The sequence below is a fragment of the Pinus tabuliformis genome, chromosome Q (assembly GCF_031772625.1).
Source record: "Pinus tabuliformis cultivar Carrire ecotype Pingquan chromosome Q, CPIR1, whole genome shotgun sequence".
NCBI lineage: Eukaryota > Viridiplantae > Streptophyta > Pinopsida > Pinales > Pinaceae > Pinus > Pinus tabuliformis.
In genome coordinates, this window is record NC_142296.1 from 350,817,636 (window position 1) to 350,836,230 (window position 18,595).

Below are 18,595 nucleotides of genomic sequence, written 5' to 3' on the forward strand. Positions count from 1 at the left end.
TCTCCACATAGTTCCTCGTCTAATCAGAATGATTATTGTACCTAAACGTTCATGACATTCTCTAAAATATCATGGTTGGGTAGATCTCTCTCATAAATCATGACTTCATTCCTCTTGAGTAAATTCCTTTATAAAACTCTTAGGTCCTCTTGTAAACAACAACTAATGCAACCAACCCTTGAATGATGGATTGAAAAATTTAACTAATTCTCCTATGTCTCACATTTTTCTCACATGTTTCTGTTCCCTCCCATGAGGATTTCAAGCCCAATTAAGTTCTTGTACAAAATTAATATTTCATAAATACACTTGCACTTAGTGTTCTTATGTTCTCGTAGGTTTGCATTGGAGTGTGTTTGGAGTCCTGGGTGGTAAATTACTTTTATCAATGTTTCATGAAGTATCACAACACATCATCAGGAGATCAATGGAAGAATCTTGTATTCTCATTTAGTTGATCAACATTTATGGATAAATAATAATTAACCTATTACATGGAAAGCAAATAGGTGTTATAACTCTAACATTACGTTGGCAGATAATTTTTTTTGGTAATGTTATGATGATTTCTGGGGATGTGGTTGGTATTTTTGTAATGCTACTAGTTTGACTATTTTCCTATAATGATATTTTTGTTTTTTTGAAAAGAAATTTATAACCCCTTTTAGTGAAATGATGGTTTTTCAATTATGTTAATAATTTCTTACTTATTTAAACCTTGAATGATTGTTGGTAACAGGTGCTACTTATATTCAATGATTAAAACATGCTTCATTTGTCCATGTTAATACTCATAACATTATATCATTCTAAGAAAGTTATAAAATTTTGTTGATCTTGATCTTTAATGGTTATTACTATTACAATAAAGTTGTTTCGTTGGAATAATATGTTATGTTCTAGATGATAAATGGTAGAAAAGTATTTTCAAATTTTAGTGTAAACACGTCCTTTAGTGAACAATGCTTTAATATATAATCATCATGTAACTCAATTTGAGAAAAAAAATAAACCAACAAAGAATGAATTGAAATATGTAATTTTGAACTTAACATCTACTCATAATTTTATTTGACCTTACCATTTATTTTATTAAAGTTTGTGCTATACTCATTTTAGTGTCACAATTCTAAATATCATGTTCATTGTGATAAATCTGTCCTACAACCATGATTATCTGTGTTTTACTTAAATTTAAAAAATTTAATTACAAATCCAATGATATTATTTATGTGACCAAGGATTATTCATAAATATTAATAAATTATGTATAATCTATATGATTATCTAGTTACAACCTTTATTAATATATTAATTATTATAAACCATATTTAATATTACCTTTTAAATTAAATTCTCATCTATCCTTTTTGGAAGCGATACGCTCATCTGAGATTTGGTTTTCAATTTAACCTTTACGCAACACAGAAAAACTCGCCTAGATTTATTTGACTTCTAACCTATTAAAACCCACTTGATCATTAATAATACTTCAAAACATTTTTACTCTCATCCCATATTCTCTCGTATTTATCTCATATTTTTTGCTAACGCAATTAAGTTAAGGTGTTTTAAATCAAATTTTCTCCCAAAAGGGGACACTTGCGTACATTCATCTGACCAAGAGAGATAAAAATTAATTGTGAACATTTCATAAAAATGAATATTACTAATCTACATTAATCTTTAATTTTAGTAATTCTCCAAATCGAGATATTAACCATCAGAACATAGATTAATGCACAATCCAGTGTAGATTTTGTCAAGTAAGACAAATAATTGCGAGTACCAGAACATAGATTAATACACAATCGAGTGTAGATTTTGTCAAGTAAGACGAATAATTGCGAGTACCACGAAGTAACAATAATTATCTCAAATCAGAGATTTGTATTACAGAATACGACCACGATAAAGCATTTGGAACCCAATCAATAACATTGTCTCGCATATGGAGAATCAATAACATTGGAACACAAAGTCATGAACTTATTCCTCACGGAAATGACTCCCATGGCAATCCCCTAACGTCTTCGATCTTTCTCTTTTCGAGCGTCGAAATAAACGGCAGCAACAGGCAATCCAAGCCCGTTAGTATCAGCGAAATCTCTGGTGCAGAAGTTTAGGCGCGATGCAGGAGGGACAAGCACAGTTTGTCGTGCTGCCTGTTTGAACAGAGCAAATGCATACCTGTGAACCCCCATCACAGGATTCGGAACCTCATAACTCACCAGCTCTCTTCCTGAACACATCCACAAAAGCCTTTACAGGAATAAATATTGAGGAATAAATTCTTATCAGATGCTTCAAAAAAGACGGTGTAGATTCAACGATTACATCTCATAATTTATGGAACTAAACTAAGCTCTAGTAATTTGACATTGACGGTTATTCATGGCTAGTAATTTCCATATAATGCATTTTACATGGATGAACCCTGAAACCACATCCAAAACATTCGACGATTTGGGATTCACAATATAAAAGTAAGTTAATCCAATACTGCTTCATTTCCTACCGAAAGATGCCTCTGTCGTAGCAGGGATGTCCGTAACGATCCTGCATATGATGTAAGTTTCAATGTTAACTGAATGTTTAGACTCTACAAACGCAAACGCTGTGCATATAAGATGTTAGTTCTCATCTCTAAACGTTTATAAAAAATATTCTCAGTATCAGAAAGTATGCCGAATTACCAATGTAAATATTCGCGTTGGATCGGGTCGGAAGGACTAGGTGCATCCGGATCTGTCATAATCTGAAACCACAGAGTTAGCCAAAACATAATCCTATCATTTAAGAAATGCAACTTCCTGATCCTCAGCAGCATTTAAAGAAAATTGTATCTTTCGTAGTGAGGAATTAAGAAAATTGTGCACCACATGATGCCAGGGAATAGAATAGACGAAGAGAATGGAAGGGCATACCAGAGTGAAAAACGTTCGCATATCTGAGCCTCCAACCTCCACACGAGGGGTGCACACAGTGGCCGAAGGCATCAATTCGTGTCCATTTCTGACCTGGTTTGGTCCATAACTCACTACCAGTTTCACGCTGGGAGTGAACATGTCGACCACATCCCCTATAATTTTGGCGACCCTTAATGGTTCTGTAAGTCGAATTGCCATTTTTAAGGTCAAATCAACCGCAGCCACCGGATCCCTTTGGAAAGTCCTCTCTGCGCTCCGTTGTCAATTACATTTCATATAACAATTTATATAGATAGAGTGAAAGAGATTGAATAAATCGGAAGTCTCTTGCCAGCACATAAAATAAGGTTGCAGTACATTTAAATGCACAAGAACACCGTCGAGTACATTTACTTTATTGTGATTTTTGTGCTTATCTAGCGATGTGCCTCACATTCACATTTTGAATGGTTGTCCGATTAGGGTTTAATATCATGGATATTTTTGTTTAAAATTCTACCAGAGTTTATTTAATTTAAAAATATATATATAAATAAAATATACAAATATAAGTATTAAAAGAATAAGCAAAACAAATAAAATTAATTTTGATCAATTTGATAATAATTTAAGAAAATTTATTAAAAATCAGAAACAAAATAGAGTGACACAACATTTTTATAAGAAAATAATATTTTATAAATGTTAAAATTTGATTTTATAAATGAATTTAATGGTATTGTTTTTGAGTGGGTAAAGTGATACTCACTTAATAAGAGTTGATTGGGACTATTTTTGTTATAACCTCAAGGCATATAAAAATATATGTCTTTATTGGGGACCTGTAATAAATATCTTGTAGCAGGGCATGTAATAGATATGTGATAGATCTCTGGAGGCAGGACATGCAATAGATATCTGGCGATAGATATCTGGCAGCGGGGCATAAACAACATTATTAAGAATGTCTCCAATTGATCACTATGACTACAAGGTATACAAATTCTATCACAATAATCTCAATAATCTCAATGTAATTTACTTAAACAACTCTTACTAATTTCAAGGCATATTAAAAAATAATTAACAACTATGCACACATGATATGACAAGAAATATCCCAATTTATCACTATAAGCTCGGACTCATGCCAATATCATTATAACCTCAGAAAATGCCTATTCTGCATTACCATATCTAAATCAATTTAAAAATTATTTCAAAAAATCAGTTTGGTAAGAAATGAAATAACTTATAAACAATTTTAGTAAATAAAATAAATTTTATGTTTATTACATTATAGATTTCTCTAACCTGTAAAAATAAAATTACTTACATATATATAGATGTAATATTTTATTTTTTATCATTTTTATATACTATGACTATACTAAAATGCGTAGTCTAACGAGGTGGAAGAGTTGCCCGGGAAGTTATGGAAATTATGATCATATTTAGAGAAAATCTGGCAAGTATTTTTGTAAATCCGAATTATAGTTGTTAAACTTCAAAATTTTAGGTGTCCTAGATGTTTTTGATGGTGCTACATCCATTTCCACCATCAAAAACACGATTCAAACACTGCCTCTACAAGATTTTTTGAAATTTTTTTGCCTGGATTCTAGCCGTCCGGGCAATTCCTCCGAGACAACTCCATACTAAAATATTCATAACTGGGAAAATTAGAATATATCATTCCATTCTAAATCGTAAGTATAAAATATTCCATTTTGTTTTCTGGCAATCTGTGTTGCTTCATTTCGTGGCACTTTAACAGATACGTGAGTTGACTACACAAATCTTGTATCTCTGGAAAGTTGGAAACTAGGGCCTCCAAAATACACACGTAAAATATGCGAGCTTTCGTGATACGTGAGTTGACTACACAAATAATTTATGTCTTGAAACTAGGGCCACCAAAATACACACGTAAAATATGGGAGCTATCTAGATCTGCGTCTGAGGTGGTCCGATTCAGCTAGCAATTTGTCAGGATTAGACCTACGAGAGATTATTCGGCAAAAAAACCTGAAAATGATTTAAGTGGCCGACGGAATATAAATCTTTTTGAGAAACAGTATTGGATGGTTATAGCGTTAGGAAACTAATAGTAGCTCATAAGATGTAAAATAATTAATGATATGGTATTTTATTAAAACACTTTTGTTCAAAACTTGTTAATTGAAAACCTCTGCTTAGCTTAACTTATACCAACCGACTACAAACAAAGTTTAAAATATTAAAACTCATATTAGTTAAATTTACATTTTCCCACGGCAAGTAAGCGCATGTTTAAATTTCGATACAGAACGATTCTTGCTGCTGAGATGGACCTACTGAGCCAATACTGAAGAGAACTCATCAATATCGTTGGCAACTCTCTAAAAGGTGTTTTTCTAGTCGCAGCGTATCGGGACTTACCGAATTCGTTTCCGTTCGAATTTGGTCTCTTGACTGATACAGGGATTACCTTCTCGAGAGTTGTCCATGAGATTTTTTACACATTTTGTAGAATTAATTAATTATTCTGGTACCAGTGTATTGGGATTACCGAATTTGTTTCCCTTGTAACTTGGTCTCTTGACTGATATTGGGATTACTTTATGGGGGTTGTTGAGGAGATATTTTCTACGAATTATTTAATTATTATAGATGTTGATATAATATGGAAAAAGTACATATAGTTTTGTATATTATAATAAAATCAGAAAGAAAATTAATCAAAATAATATAAAATTATATTATTTAACATAGATGTTGAAATACTTTAGTTATTATAGGAAGAGTGAAAGTGAAAGGTCAATGAAACAAATGAGCGCAATGAGAATGTTCTAAAATTTAACTATGTATATATAATCATTTATGTTTTTATTATATCTCAAAATATTTTCTCATTTCAATTATTTTCTTTAAGAGACATGTGTCAACTCCAAGTTGATCAAGGATAAAATTACACATGGCTCTTGTTAGCACTCCTCAGTGTCCCAAGGCTAAGAAAGGAGACCGATGCAGGTAACCTCAGACCAACTTTGGATCTGGTAGCTAGCCCTACCAAATCAGAGAGGGCTCTCTCTATGATCTCATAGCCAATGAGTGACTGGAGAAGAAGATAGATCTTGGGCTAGATATTCAAGGTTTAGTAGGTCTAAATTTAGGGTTTGCTGGAGCAGGGTCAATACATCTAGGAAACTAGATCAACGTTTCAAAAGATCAGCTACAGAGATATAATGGGGCAAGGTAGATATGTTGAGTGACATTTTTGAGTTGTCATGGTGGTGTAGAGTTGAAAAAGTGAAGGATCAAAATGAGCATATGAGCTATGAATTCATTTATCAAAAGAAATTAAACATAAACATGAAAATCTCATCAAAATAGAGCATAAACATATGAATTCTGCTTGAAAACTAGTGAGATGATCACATGAAAGCATTAAGATGGAATTAAGGAGACATAACATTCATATTCATGATAAAACAAAGAAAAAACACTGTCACAAAATCATACCATAGGAATCCCAAGATAATAGTTGCAAACTGTTTGTATTACTCCTGCAAAAGTGATGGTGTACACTAGCTTCAAAGCCTTCGACTCACAAGCATCCAACCCTCTCTATCACATAGAACAGGGTACATATAGACGAAAAACCACTTTCTCCCTCCCAGGGGTCGAATCCATCATCATAGGAACTGTTTACATCAAAATCTCTAAACATACCCAAAACAAGGGAGGTTAGAAACCAACTCCCTGTTTAGACTAACTGACTTAGTTTGACTTTGAAAGCATTAATTACAATAAATTTCACTCTTACCATCCCTAGAACAATTAATGACATTATTTACAATTATCTCAACAATAATTACATCAAGAAAAGTCAACCCTTGACCCTAAAAATTTCGAAAATAGGTTTCTCCATAGAAGCGTAGCAAATTTTGGCAAGATGTTTTGGAGGCCTTCCCAGAGGAGTTTTGCGCTAAGAATTGTATGGTTGGAAAGATGGGGATGTCTACCGGGCCTCTAAAACTTCAAGTTTGCAAAAACTCTTCTCTAATATCACTTAAAACTCATTTTTCCGCAACTACTCTAGAAGTGCAATGTGAGGTCCAAAATGGTAGCAAAAACATGAAAATTGGCTAGTTTTTTTACTTTTTCTCCCAAACTATGAGTTCAAATGAAAAATAAAGTTGATATTTGTGAGGTAGGGACCAAGATATTTCTGTACGTGTAAGACATTTCTAATTTGGAGGCCCTGGTAAAAAGCGCAACATGGCCACGGTGCGCTTCTAGAGGGTCACATTCCTCGGTTTTATGCAAAAATAGGGCTCAAAGATGGAGCAATATCTCTCTAACCACAAAACTTTTTACAAAACTAGGAAATTTTTTAGATAAGGTTCTTTTGAAGTACAACCACTCTAAGTTTTCAAACCTACTTTCCCATTTGTTTAGAATCCAAGTTTCCAGTTGGTTGCTAAAAACGCAATGAAAAATTGTAGAAGTGAGACATGTGGTTTGGACAGTGATTTGGAGGCATTCCTGGATCAGTTAGAATCTGCCAAAGGTATGTTAGAAATATTATTATGTCCACTACAAAATAGAGTCATCGAGCGCTGCAAACACTTGCTCCAAACCCCTAAAAAACTGACATGAAGTCAAGCTATCCAGAGTGCAGCAACTCTCATGTAGCAATTGTGTTTTGGGAATTACTCTCAAATCATAACACATGTGCATAAAATGAAGGGGGTTTTTCTTCTTTGGTTTATTATTGACAAAAACTGCTTCCACTTTTGTAAACTTCATCTCCATTACTTCAAAAATTGATTTCGAAGTAAGATTGTCCCTGTGTGCAACAAATGACCTTTTGATAATTGGCGAAGCATTGATTTCCTACATATGAGATGGCTCGTATCTAGAGATAATTCCTCCCTTCTTATATTTCTTCTTCTCACTACCAATGGTGTTGGTTTGCATGATAGAAACCCTAGCTTGATAGGAGGGAAGGGAAGGATGGGAATCGGAAAATAGGGGGAAAAAGGGCTCCTAGTTTAGGTAAGAGAATAGAGGGGATAAGAATTAGGAAATTTGTGAGAAAATTCTAGGGGGTAGGGATAGATGTTATGGACACTACGGAAGTGGAATTTCTTGAAATGGATGAGCGGAAGTGGGGACAAATCCCAAAACACAGTCCTAACCCAGAATTTAGCAAAAGCACAGCGTGAGATAGGGTTTTAGGGAAAAATAACAGAAATGAGGAAGTTGAATGTGGGAAATGGTTGGGGGAGGTGTTTGAAGTATGAACAAGGGTGTCAAAAGAAGACAGATGAGGTATTTCTCACGGAAATGAAGTAAACACAATCTAACTTAGAAGCACAACGAATAACCCTAGGAGATGGATTTCACCACTTGCTGAAGAAAATTCACCAAATGAGAGCTAATGAGAGGCTATAATTACTTATTGAGAGTGTCTTGAACTTGTATAATGTTGGTTTAACCGTATTTTTTCTCCTTTGTCATCCAAAAACAAAAAACGTAGCAAGCTAGCAGAAGCGCAGCATGCCTAGGTAGAAACGCAACGTGTTAGCTATTTAGGGATTGAGGATGGAAATGTGAAGTCTTTGAATGCTGAAAAGATGTTGAATGGTCGATGAGAGCTCTAAGAAAACAGAATTAGACCTTTTAATGCTTTGGATGGTCTTTTATAACTTGAAAAGTTTTCTTTTTTGTGGTGGAATGACATCATCATGTCTTTTTGAGAAATAATGAGATGAGGTAGTGTACTACAACTTTGTAAATTTATTTCTTTGTAATGTACAGGGATGTTGTACACCCCTCCACGAAGAGGTTCGGGGGAAGATCCCCCGAAGCTAAAAATAGATGTAAATTTGCCTTGAAAAATATTGTAATTTCATAGTCAATCTAAGACATTCATTAGGTAGATCATGTAACGGTAGAAGTTATGTTTAATTTAGGTTTTTCCGCTAGAAGGCAACACCTCGCTATATATGAGGGAATTGTATTGTGTCTATGTATCTATGTATTATGAGCAAGAAACAGAGAGGAGATTGTGTGAGAGCAAAAAGGAAATTACAGTGGATATGTTTTAGGTTATATCTCTTTATTTTGCTGGATAATATAAATGGAAAGGTTGGTTGTTTCTCTAAGGACATAGCCCAAATTGGTTGAACCATGTATATCTATGTCTCTCTTGTTTTATGCGTTTTCTGTATTTGTGTTTCAACAATATTTTTGTGTTCCATTTCTTTGTAATATATAATTTTCCAACAACTAGTATCATAGCTGAAGGTATATTTGGCTGTTAAACTTGTAGGAGAGTATGGTTCCTGGTTCAAGTAGGAGTAATGGCAGAAGATGGAGATTCATATGGAAGATTATTTGTATCAAAAAGATTTGTACCTACCATTAAGTAGAAAAACAAAGAAGCTAATCAGCATGACAGACAAAGAATGGGAGATTATCAACAGAAAGGCACTTGGAACAATATGATTGTGCCTGGCTGTGTCGATAACCTTTAATATTTCAAAGGAAACGATAATAGATGGTTTAATGATGACATTGGCCAAACTATATGAAAAAATCGACCTCCAACAAGGTATTTACTATGAAGCATTTATTTAATACGAAGATGTCTAAAGGTGGATCTGTTCCTGATCATTTAAAGGAATTTAATACCGTTACCAATCAGTGAAGTTCTGCAAGGTTAAGTTTTGTTGATGAAGTTAGGGTTATGTTATTTTTGTGCTCACTTCTAGAAATTTGGACTGGATTAGCTATTACCATTAGTAAATTTATCTTTGGATCTAGTACTTTAAAGTTTAATGATGTTGTTGATGACATTCTATGCAAGGAAATGCAACAGAAAATCTTCGATCAAACATCACGTAGTTCTTTGACTACAGAGACCAAGGGAAAAAAATGTAAAGCTGAAAGAGCCCATGATATCGCATTAAGTCAAGGAAAGGCACGGGGACTTGACTAGGGAGAAATACTATACCATGTGGGTTCATATTTGGGGATATTTTTTTGAGGGAAAAATGACATAATATATTGGGGGTTATATAGGGGGTAAAGGGTTTTTATATTGATAGGTATAAAAAATTGAGCTCAAAGATAATGAAAAAATATAAAGGGGTATAAAAAATGTTAATGAAAAAATCGATACCTACAATATCTAGGGAAAGTGGGGGTTTTTAAATTGGGAAGGTGTATTGGGTTTGTATTGGTAGGGGGTTAATAATGTGATTTTTAGAGGTATTTTATAATATGTAGTCAAATTAGGGATATTATTTAGTATGCCATGAACTCAAGTGATATGTCAGAGGTACATTGAGTGAAGCCCCTGTGAGCAAAGGGAGATCCATGTCCATGTCAAGAATATTGTGCTGGAAATGCAGGAAGAAAGGACACCTGAAGAAATATTGTAAGTCTTGAAAAGGGAAAGGAAGGAGACGCATAACAAGAAAACCATCATGAAGTGAATTTCACAGGTGATGTGTAGCAAGATTCTTTGATTATTTCATTAGAAAATATTATTGATTCCTGGGTGGTAGATTCAGGTGCCTCATTCCATGCCACATCCGATAGGGAACATTTTCATAATTATGGTCAAGGATATTTTGGACAAGTTCATTTAGGTGATGATGAACCCTATAAAATAATTGGAATGGGTAAAGTTTTCATAAAAAAAAGATAATAGAAACCAATGGATATTAAAGGAGGTAAGACATGTTCAAGATCTGAAGAACAATATAATTTCAACAGGGAAATTGGGAGGTGAAGCTTGGGTAACTAGTTTTACAGATAAAACATGGAAGGTTGCTAAAGGAGCCCTACTAATAGCAAAAGGTGAAAAAGGTTGGTAAAGGAGAAGATAAAGCATTGTGGCATCATAGGCTCATGCATATGACTGAGAAGGGGATGAACATTCTTCAGTCAAGAAATTTGTTTCTAGGTTTGAAGCATGTTGATTTGGATTTCTATGGGAATTGTGTTTATGGAAAACAAAAGAGAGTCACTTTTCTCAGAGTTTGGAATGAAAATAACAGTGAAAAATTAGAGCTTGTGCATACATATGTATGGGGACCTTCTCATGTATCATCTCTCAGTGGCTCTCGTTATTATGTTACTTTTATTGATGACGCAACCAAAAAAACCTGGATTTATTGAATTCGAAATAAATCTGATGTATTTGATAGTTTCAAGAAATGGAAAGATTTCGTTGAGAATGAGATAGGAAAGAAGTTGAAGTGTCTCAGAACAAAAAATGGAGGAGAATATTGCAGTAGAGAGTTCAATAAGTATTTTTCAGAGCATGGAATTCACAGACAGAAGACAGTTCCATGAACACCAAATGAAAATGGTGTGTCAGAAAGGATGAACAGGACAATCATGGAGCGTGCAAGGTGCATGAGATTGCATGCATCATTTCCTTTACAATTTTGGGCAGATGTTGTAGATACTGTTGTTTATCTAATAAAGAGAGGGCCTTAATGTTACTTGGATGGTGTTATTCTAGAGGAGGAATGGACAGGTAAAAGGGTTAGGAAAAAGAAAACAGAGAATACACATTGCTTGATGAGATCACATAAAAAGTAAAGGTGTCTGAAAATCATAATGAGCAACAAACACAACCACAATAGAAACAGGCACCTCGAACACTTGAAAGAGGTTTTAGAAGATCTACCAGGGTAAGTAGACCCCATGAACAATACTCACATTCATTGTATTATGTATTGTTGACTGATTTTGGTGAACAAGAATGTTTTGAAGAAGAAATACTGGTAGAAATGAGGAAGAATTGGGAGCTAGCCATGAAAGAAGAGATGAACTCCTTGTTACATAACTAGACATGGGACTTAGTCAAGTTACTAGCAGGCAAAATAACTTCTCAGCATAAATAGGTTTACAGGTTGAATGAAGAACATGGAGATAGAAAGAGGTACAAGGCTAGACTTCTTGTGAAATGGTTTGCACACAAGAAAGGTATAGAATTTGATGAAATATTTTCTCCCATTGTTAAATTGACTTTAATTAGAACTATTTTAAGTCTAGTAGTAGCAGAAGGTTTTCTTGTTCAGCAGTTAGATGTAAAGAGAACATTTCTCCATGGGGATTTTGAGGAAGAGATCTATATATAGAAACCAAAATGGTATGAGGTCAAAAGGAAAGAGAAACTACTGTGCAAGTTGAAGAAGACATTGTATGGCATAAAAAAGGCTCCAAGGTAGTGGTATCTAAAATTTGATAGGTTTATGTCTGAACAAGGCTATACTAGATTTCACTTAGATCATTGTGTTTATCTCAAAAGGAAAAATGATGGTAGCTATATTATATCGTTATTGTATGTAGATGCCATGCATGTTGCACAGTCTAACATGCAGGAGATAAATGTGCTAAAAGGAAAATTGGAAAATTCATTTGGAATGAAGGATTTGGATTGGTATGAGAATAACAAGAGACAAGAAAAATTGCAAATTAACATTGTCTCAAAGTGAGTACATATTAATGGTGTTGGAAATATTTAATATACAGAATGAAAAAGGAGTTAGTACACCTTTGGCTAGCCAGTTCAAACTAAGTAAGGATATGTGTCCCAAGAATAAGAAAGACATGGATTATATGTCTAAAGTTACATATGCATCAACAATTGGAAGTTTAATGTATGCAATGGTCTACACAAGACCTCATATTGCACATGCAGTGGAAGTTGTAAGCAGGTGCATGAACAATTCAGGAAAATAACATTAAACGATAGTGAAGTGAATTCTTATGTATTTGAGAGGTACCCAAAATAAAGCATTATGCTTTGGCACTCAAACATTTCTCTACAGGGATACGTTGATGCAGATATGGTAGGTGATAGAGATAACATGAGGAGAACCATAGGGTATATGCTTACTGTAGGTGGAACAATTGTCAGTTGTGTTTCAAAGATGCATAGTGTTGTTTCACTTTCAACAATGGAATCAGAGTATGTTTCTGCAATAGAGGCTAGTAAATAAATGATTTGGTTACAAAGGTTTATGGATGAATTGGGTAAGAAGCAAGAGATGGGTAGGTTATACACTGACAGCCAAAGTTCCATTCATCTTGCAAAGAACTCATCATTTCATTCCAAGGCTAAACATATACAAATCAAGTACTATTTCATACAGTCAGTGTTGGAAGATGGATAATTGAAGCTGGAGAAGATACACAGCAGTGAAAATCCTGTATGTATGTTAACAAAAGTTGTAACAAGGGAGAAATTTAGATTCTTCTTAGTCTCAATTGGTTTTCAAGTATGATTATGAAGAGGAAAAACAACCAGGTCCAAAGTGGAGTCATTGTTTAGTAAATGAAGCAGCGGTGGAGTTGCTATAGCAAGTCTCCAAGTGGGAGATTGTTGGGTGTGGAGCCCGATTATCTTCCTAATTCAAAGGTATTTGATTCAACCAAATGTATACCCCATGAATATTATACACCACTACATGCGGGGGGGACGTGTCCCACCCATGGTGGTCTGGGGGCCACTGGGGGTTAGGTGGCAACGCCCTTGAAGCTAAAAATAGATATAAAATTGCCTTGTAAAATATTGTAATTTTGTAGTCAACCTAAGTAGTTTATTGGGCGAATGATATGATGGTAGAAATTATTTTTAATTTAGGGTTTTTTTCCCTAGAAGGAAACCCCTTTCTATACATGAGGGAATTGTATTGCGGTTGTGTATGTGAGTATTCTGAGTGAGAAAGAGAGAGGAGACTATGCGAGAGTGAACAAGAAATTACATTGGATTTGTTGTAGGTTGTATCTCTTCATTTTGTTAGATAATATAAAAGGAAGAAATGGTTGTTTCTCCATGGACATAGTGCAAATTGGGTGAACCACATATATATGTGTCTCTCTTCTTTTATGTATTTTATGTGTTTGTGTTTCTGAAATATCTTATGTGTTCCATTTCTCTATAATATATAATTTTCCAGCAAAACCCCTGTTATATGTATATTTCATTAGTGAGAAAATATAAGAAGATTACAATGTCTTTCTCAAGCCTGAGCAACCTCTACAGTATCTCTATTTGTCTCACACCTTCCTAGACAGGCCTTCGCTAATACTTCACTTATTTTATTCTTGTCCAAGTCCCTATATCCTTCCGTTATTTCATTGGGAATTAGACCCTATTAATTAGGGAAATTTCTCAATTGGAATTGCGCAATCCATCATAGGCCTTCCTCTGACTGCATGCACCATCTATACAATTTGGATGATTATACCACAGATAGTACACTTCCCTTGGAATCAAATCCCAACTAAGTAGTGCGTAGATCACACATGCATGAGTTATTTATGGATGAATTATGAGTTAACTGATTGAACACTCGAGTTCCACCCCACTGCGAGACCTCCTACTAGTTCCTCCAATAGATGGAACTAGTTCAACTGACTTTTAACTTAGATAAAATGAATTAATTAATTATAACTCAAAATAAACTAAACTAGGGATCCTATAAAGTAGGAGACACTCTACATAACTTAAGTTAGACCCTCAACTCGAATTAAGTGAACCTACTAAGTCAAATTAACTTAGTTAACTCATACAAGTTGTCTTGTGGTGTGGAGTTATAATTTTTCTCCTAGTTTAATTCAAGGGAAAATCAAATCAGGATTTTCTTATTGCATTTTCAACACTCCTTCTCAACAAGAAAGGGATTACTAGATACCCAAATCTTGGCTCTATGGAACTAAAATTTTCCTCTTGACAATGCCTTAGTGAAGATATCAACATCTTTTCCTTTTGTAGGAATGTACTCTAGCAACATGATCTGTCTCTGCACACAATCTCTAAGATGGTGATAACAAATGTTGATATGCTTGAACTTATCATGAAAAACTAGATTCTTAGAGAGTTTGATACAACTTTGATTGCCACAATAGATCATTGTAGGATCCTTATGCTGACTAAATAACCCAACAAGGATCTTCCTCATCCAGATAACCTCACAAGCTTCTTGACTAGCAACCATCTACTCTGCTTATGATGAACTAAGTGCAAATAATCTCTACTTCTTGTTGTACCAAGAAATTGCTGCTGGCCTAATACTGAGGATTCCCCCTGATGTGACCTTCCTATCTAATGGACTCCCTACCCAATTTGCATCCATGAAGCCTTAAAGCTTCACTCCCTCTATCTATTTCTACCACTCTGAGGTATCTCAACACATGTTTAATTTCCTTCCACTAGAGTTTGGTTGGCTTAACCATTGCTTAACTAAGTTGGTTAACTGCAAAACACATGTTTGTTCTTGTGTTCACAATTTACATAAGTTATACCCACAAGATAGCTGTAAAGAGTGGCCTCTACCACTTTACTTGAAGTAGCATCTTCCCTACTCCAATTCCCTGCTAGAGGAGTCTCCATGGGTTTGTTTCTATCCACGTGAAACTTTTTTAGTATCTCGTTGGCATACTTTCCCTGAGAAAAAAACAGTTCCTCATCTCCTTTCCATACTTCCATACGAAGGAAATAATGCATTAGCCCCAAGTATTTCATCTCGAATTCTCTTGCAATATCCTCTTTGCAAGATTTAACCAACTTCTCATCACCTATAAGAATTAAATCATTAACATATAATACTATAATCAATAATCTATATTCATCCATAATATGGTAAAGGTTTGCATCTCCTTCAATTTTGGTGAAGCCCAACCTAGTGAAATAGTTGTTGAACCTGGTGTACCAAGCAAGCGATACTTGTTTCAATCCATACATCGCTCGTTTGAGTCTGCACGCTTGTGACTCTCTATCGATGGTCTCAAATCCTTCTCCCTGCTTTATGTACACCTCTTTCTCAATCACTCCATTGAGGTAGGTTTTCTTCAAATCCATTTGATGCATCTTCCATCCCATCTGTGCCTAAAGTGATAGAATAGATCTGATTAAAGACTACCATGCTACTCAAGCAAAGGTCTCCTCTTAATCAATTCCCTCCACCTGAGAGAACTGCTTGGCACAAATCTAGCCTTTTGTTTCTCAACACTCCCATATGTTTCTTTCTTCACCTTGTAGATCCACCTAGAACCTACCACTAACTTGTCGTCTGGCCTTGGGACAACCTCCCCAACATTGCTCCTGATAATGGAATCATATTCCTCTACCATGGCATAAACCCACAATGGTTTTTTCATTGCTTCACCAAATGAAGATAGTGCAGTCTCTGCACTCTCACTTATCAGAGAAATGTAGCTAATGTACCGACCTGGTGACCTTTTGTACCTCTGTTGCGATGTGGGTGCTCCCACATTCTCTCTAGCATCATGCATTAATCTGTCAGCCTCTATGGTGTTCTTCCTTCCATCTTTGGATTTATTTGCATGAGTGGGTGATTGCACTCTTTTCTCCTCTTCTTGTGGCTTCTCCAAATCATCCCTAGGTTCTTCCTTTGGATATAAAATCTCCTCATCTGCATGTAACTAAAGATCCCTCTCAAGGGAACACGTCATGGCCTTCTCTTCATTGAAATTCACGTATCTATGAATAATTTTCATCATGTGAGATGGAAGGTACACTCGATAGTTGTGTGGAATATCAATGTACCCCACAAATATTCCCAAGTCAACTGTCAGTTCTAGCTTTTTCCTTGCATCCTTGGCAACATGGTAATAAATTGATCAACTAAAGATCTTGAAGTGTGACACATCTATTTTCTTCCCTGAAAAAGATTCTTCTGGTGTACTCATCCTGACAATCCAATGAGGACTCTTATTCTTCTCATATACCACTGTGTTGCATGCTTTAGCCCACAAATGCAACGTTAGGCACTAATCATGCAACATCACTCATGCATCTTGCACAATACTTTTATTCTTCCTTTCTGCAACACCATTCTGCTATGGATTATGGAGTGCTATTAACTCTCATCGAATTCCTTCTGATGTACATAAGTTCTTAAACTCATTCGACACATATTCTCCACCATTATCATTCCTTAGAGCCTTCACTTTCTTGCTAGTCTCTTTCTCAACAATTGATTTAAATTCTCAAAATTTTGATAATGTATGGTCTTTTTTCTACATGATGAATATTCATCACTTACATGAGAAATCATCTACGAATATCACATAATAATTGTGCTTGGCCATGGAGGCTGTAAAGAACAGTCCAGACACATCTGAGTGAACTATTTCAAGGATCATTTGTGCTAATATGTCCTTATCATGAAAGGTGGCTTTGGTTTACTTCCCTAATATACACCCTTTACATGTGTCTTGTTGCTCTAGTGCGCCCATAATTCACTGACGTCTCGGCTTTGCACCTTCTCTGCTTTCGTGGTCAAAGTAGCACAATATTCTACATCCAATTTGTAGAGGTTCTTCACCCGAACCCTGATCGAATTCACTTTTCATGTGGCTATGTGGTGAAGGAAAACCTTTCCTTTGCTAAATATCACATCGTTGCCACAGTATTCCAACATACCAACTGAAACTAAGTTATTCTTCAGACACGACACATACATGACATCTTTTAATGTGAGAGGAGAACCAGACTCCCTCTGAAAAGTAACAGTATCAATGTCAATCACACTATAACTTCCATCATCTCCCATCTCAATGTTCATATAGAGGTGCTTCTCCTCCAAGTCACTGAAAAATTATTTGTTTCCCGTCATATGGAATGAGGCTCTAATATCCAGATACCACACACTACCCATCACCTATTTCACCATGCATGCAATAAGGGAAAAATACAACTCAAATTGTGAACTTAGAGGTTCACCTACCACTCCTCCTAAGGGCATCTTTCTAGTATTCTTGTGTGGACACTTTGTGGCATAGTGTCCTAGCTCATGACAAAGAAAATATTTAATCTTCGAGAAGACTTTCTTCTTTCCTACTTGACTAGGATCTCCTTTGGATTGGGATTTATTCCCTTTCCCTTTCTTTTCCTTTCCAACCAAGGCATAGTTCTCCTCATCATCATGCTTGGATGAGGTTCCATCTTTGGTGTTCTACCTTATCTCTTCTTGCACCAAGTCAGACCACAACCTCTCCCACTTTGGTAGCTACTCCCTCCCATTTATCGAATCCTATTTTATTTTCTAGCTCTTGGGAAGGCCTAAACATGCTAGGCTGACCATATCATCTTCAACAACTATAATACCAATTCTCCCAATCTCATCCCAACATTGGGTGAACCTGCTCAAGTACTATGGTCTTGTGTCGCCCTTCTCTATTTTGATCTTCTGAAGCTTTTCCTTCAACGCCATGTTCCTGTGGTCACTATTGTTCTAAAACCAGTCTATCAAGGCTTGCCACATTGCATATGGAGTTTCCTTGCCATGTAGGTTCGAGCCAAAATATGATCTTGAACTCCTTCCAATATGATCCTCCTCTATTTTGCAACACACTTCTTCCACTTTGCTCGATCCTGAACATCATATGCTGGAGGTTTAGGAATATTGCTATCTATGAATTCCTTTAATCCGTTATCTTCAAACACTACCTCCATCTTTTTCTTCCAAGAAATATAATGTGAACTACCCCCAAGGGCATATTCGAGTCTATATCCATAGAAGGCCATCCTGCTAGCTCTGAAGATTTAATTTTGCAAATTTGATCCTGCAAAGACAAACTTGTATTCTTCTCTTCTATTGTGATTTCAGATCTAATAACATGTAGAAATTCCTTGTAGATTCAAA

General features: G+C 35.3%; 1 protein-coding gene across 1 annotated transcript; it reads right to left on the reverse strand.

The window, feature by feature from the left end:
* Nucleotides 1–2,024: 2,024 nt before the first annotated feature.
* LOC149219621 (CEN-like protein 1) lies at nucleotides 2,025–3,131 on the reverse strand. Its single transcript, XM_089382632.1, has 4 exons — nucleotides 2,928–3,131; nucleotides 2,697–2,758; nucleotides 2,519–2,559; nucleotides 2,025–2,242 (listed from the first exon to the last, which is right to left on the reverse strand). The coding sequence occupies exons 1-4, from the start codon at nucleotides 3,126–3,128 to the stop codon at nucleotides 2,025–2,027; spliced, it is 522 nt and encodes a 173-aa protein (XP_089238758.1). The 5' UTR covers nucleotides 3,129–3,131.
* Nucleotides 3,132–18,595: the final 15,464 nt, after the last annotated feature.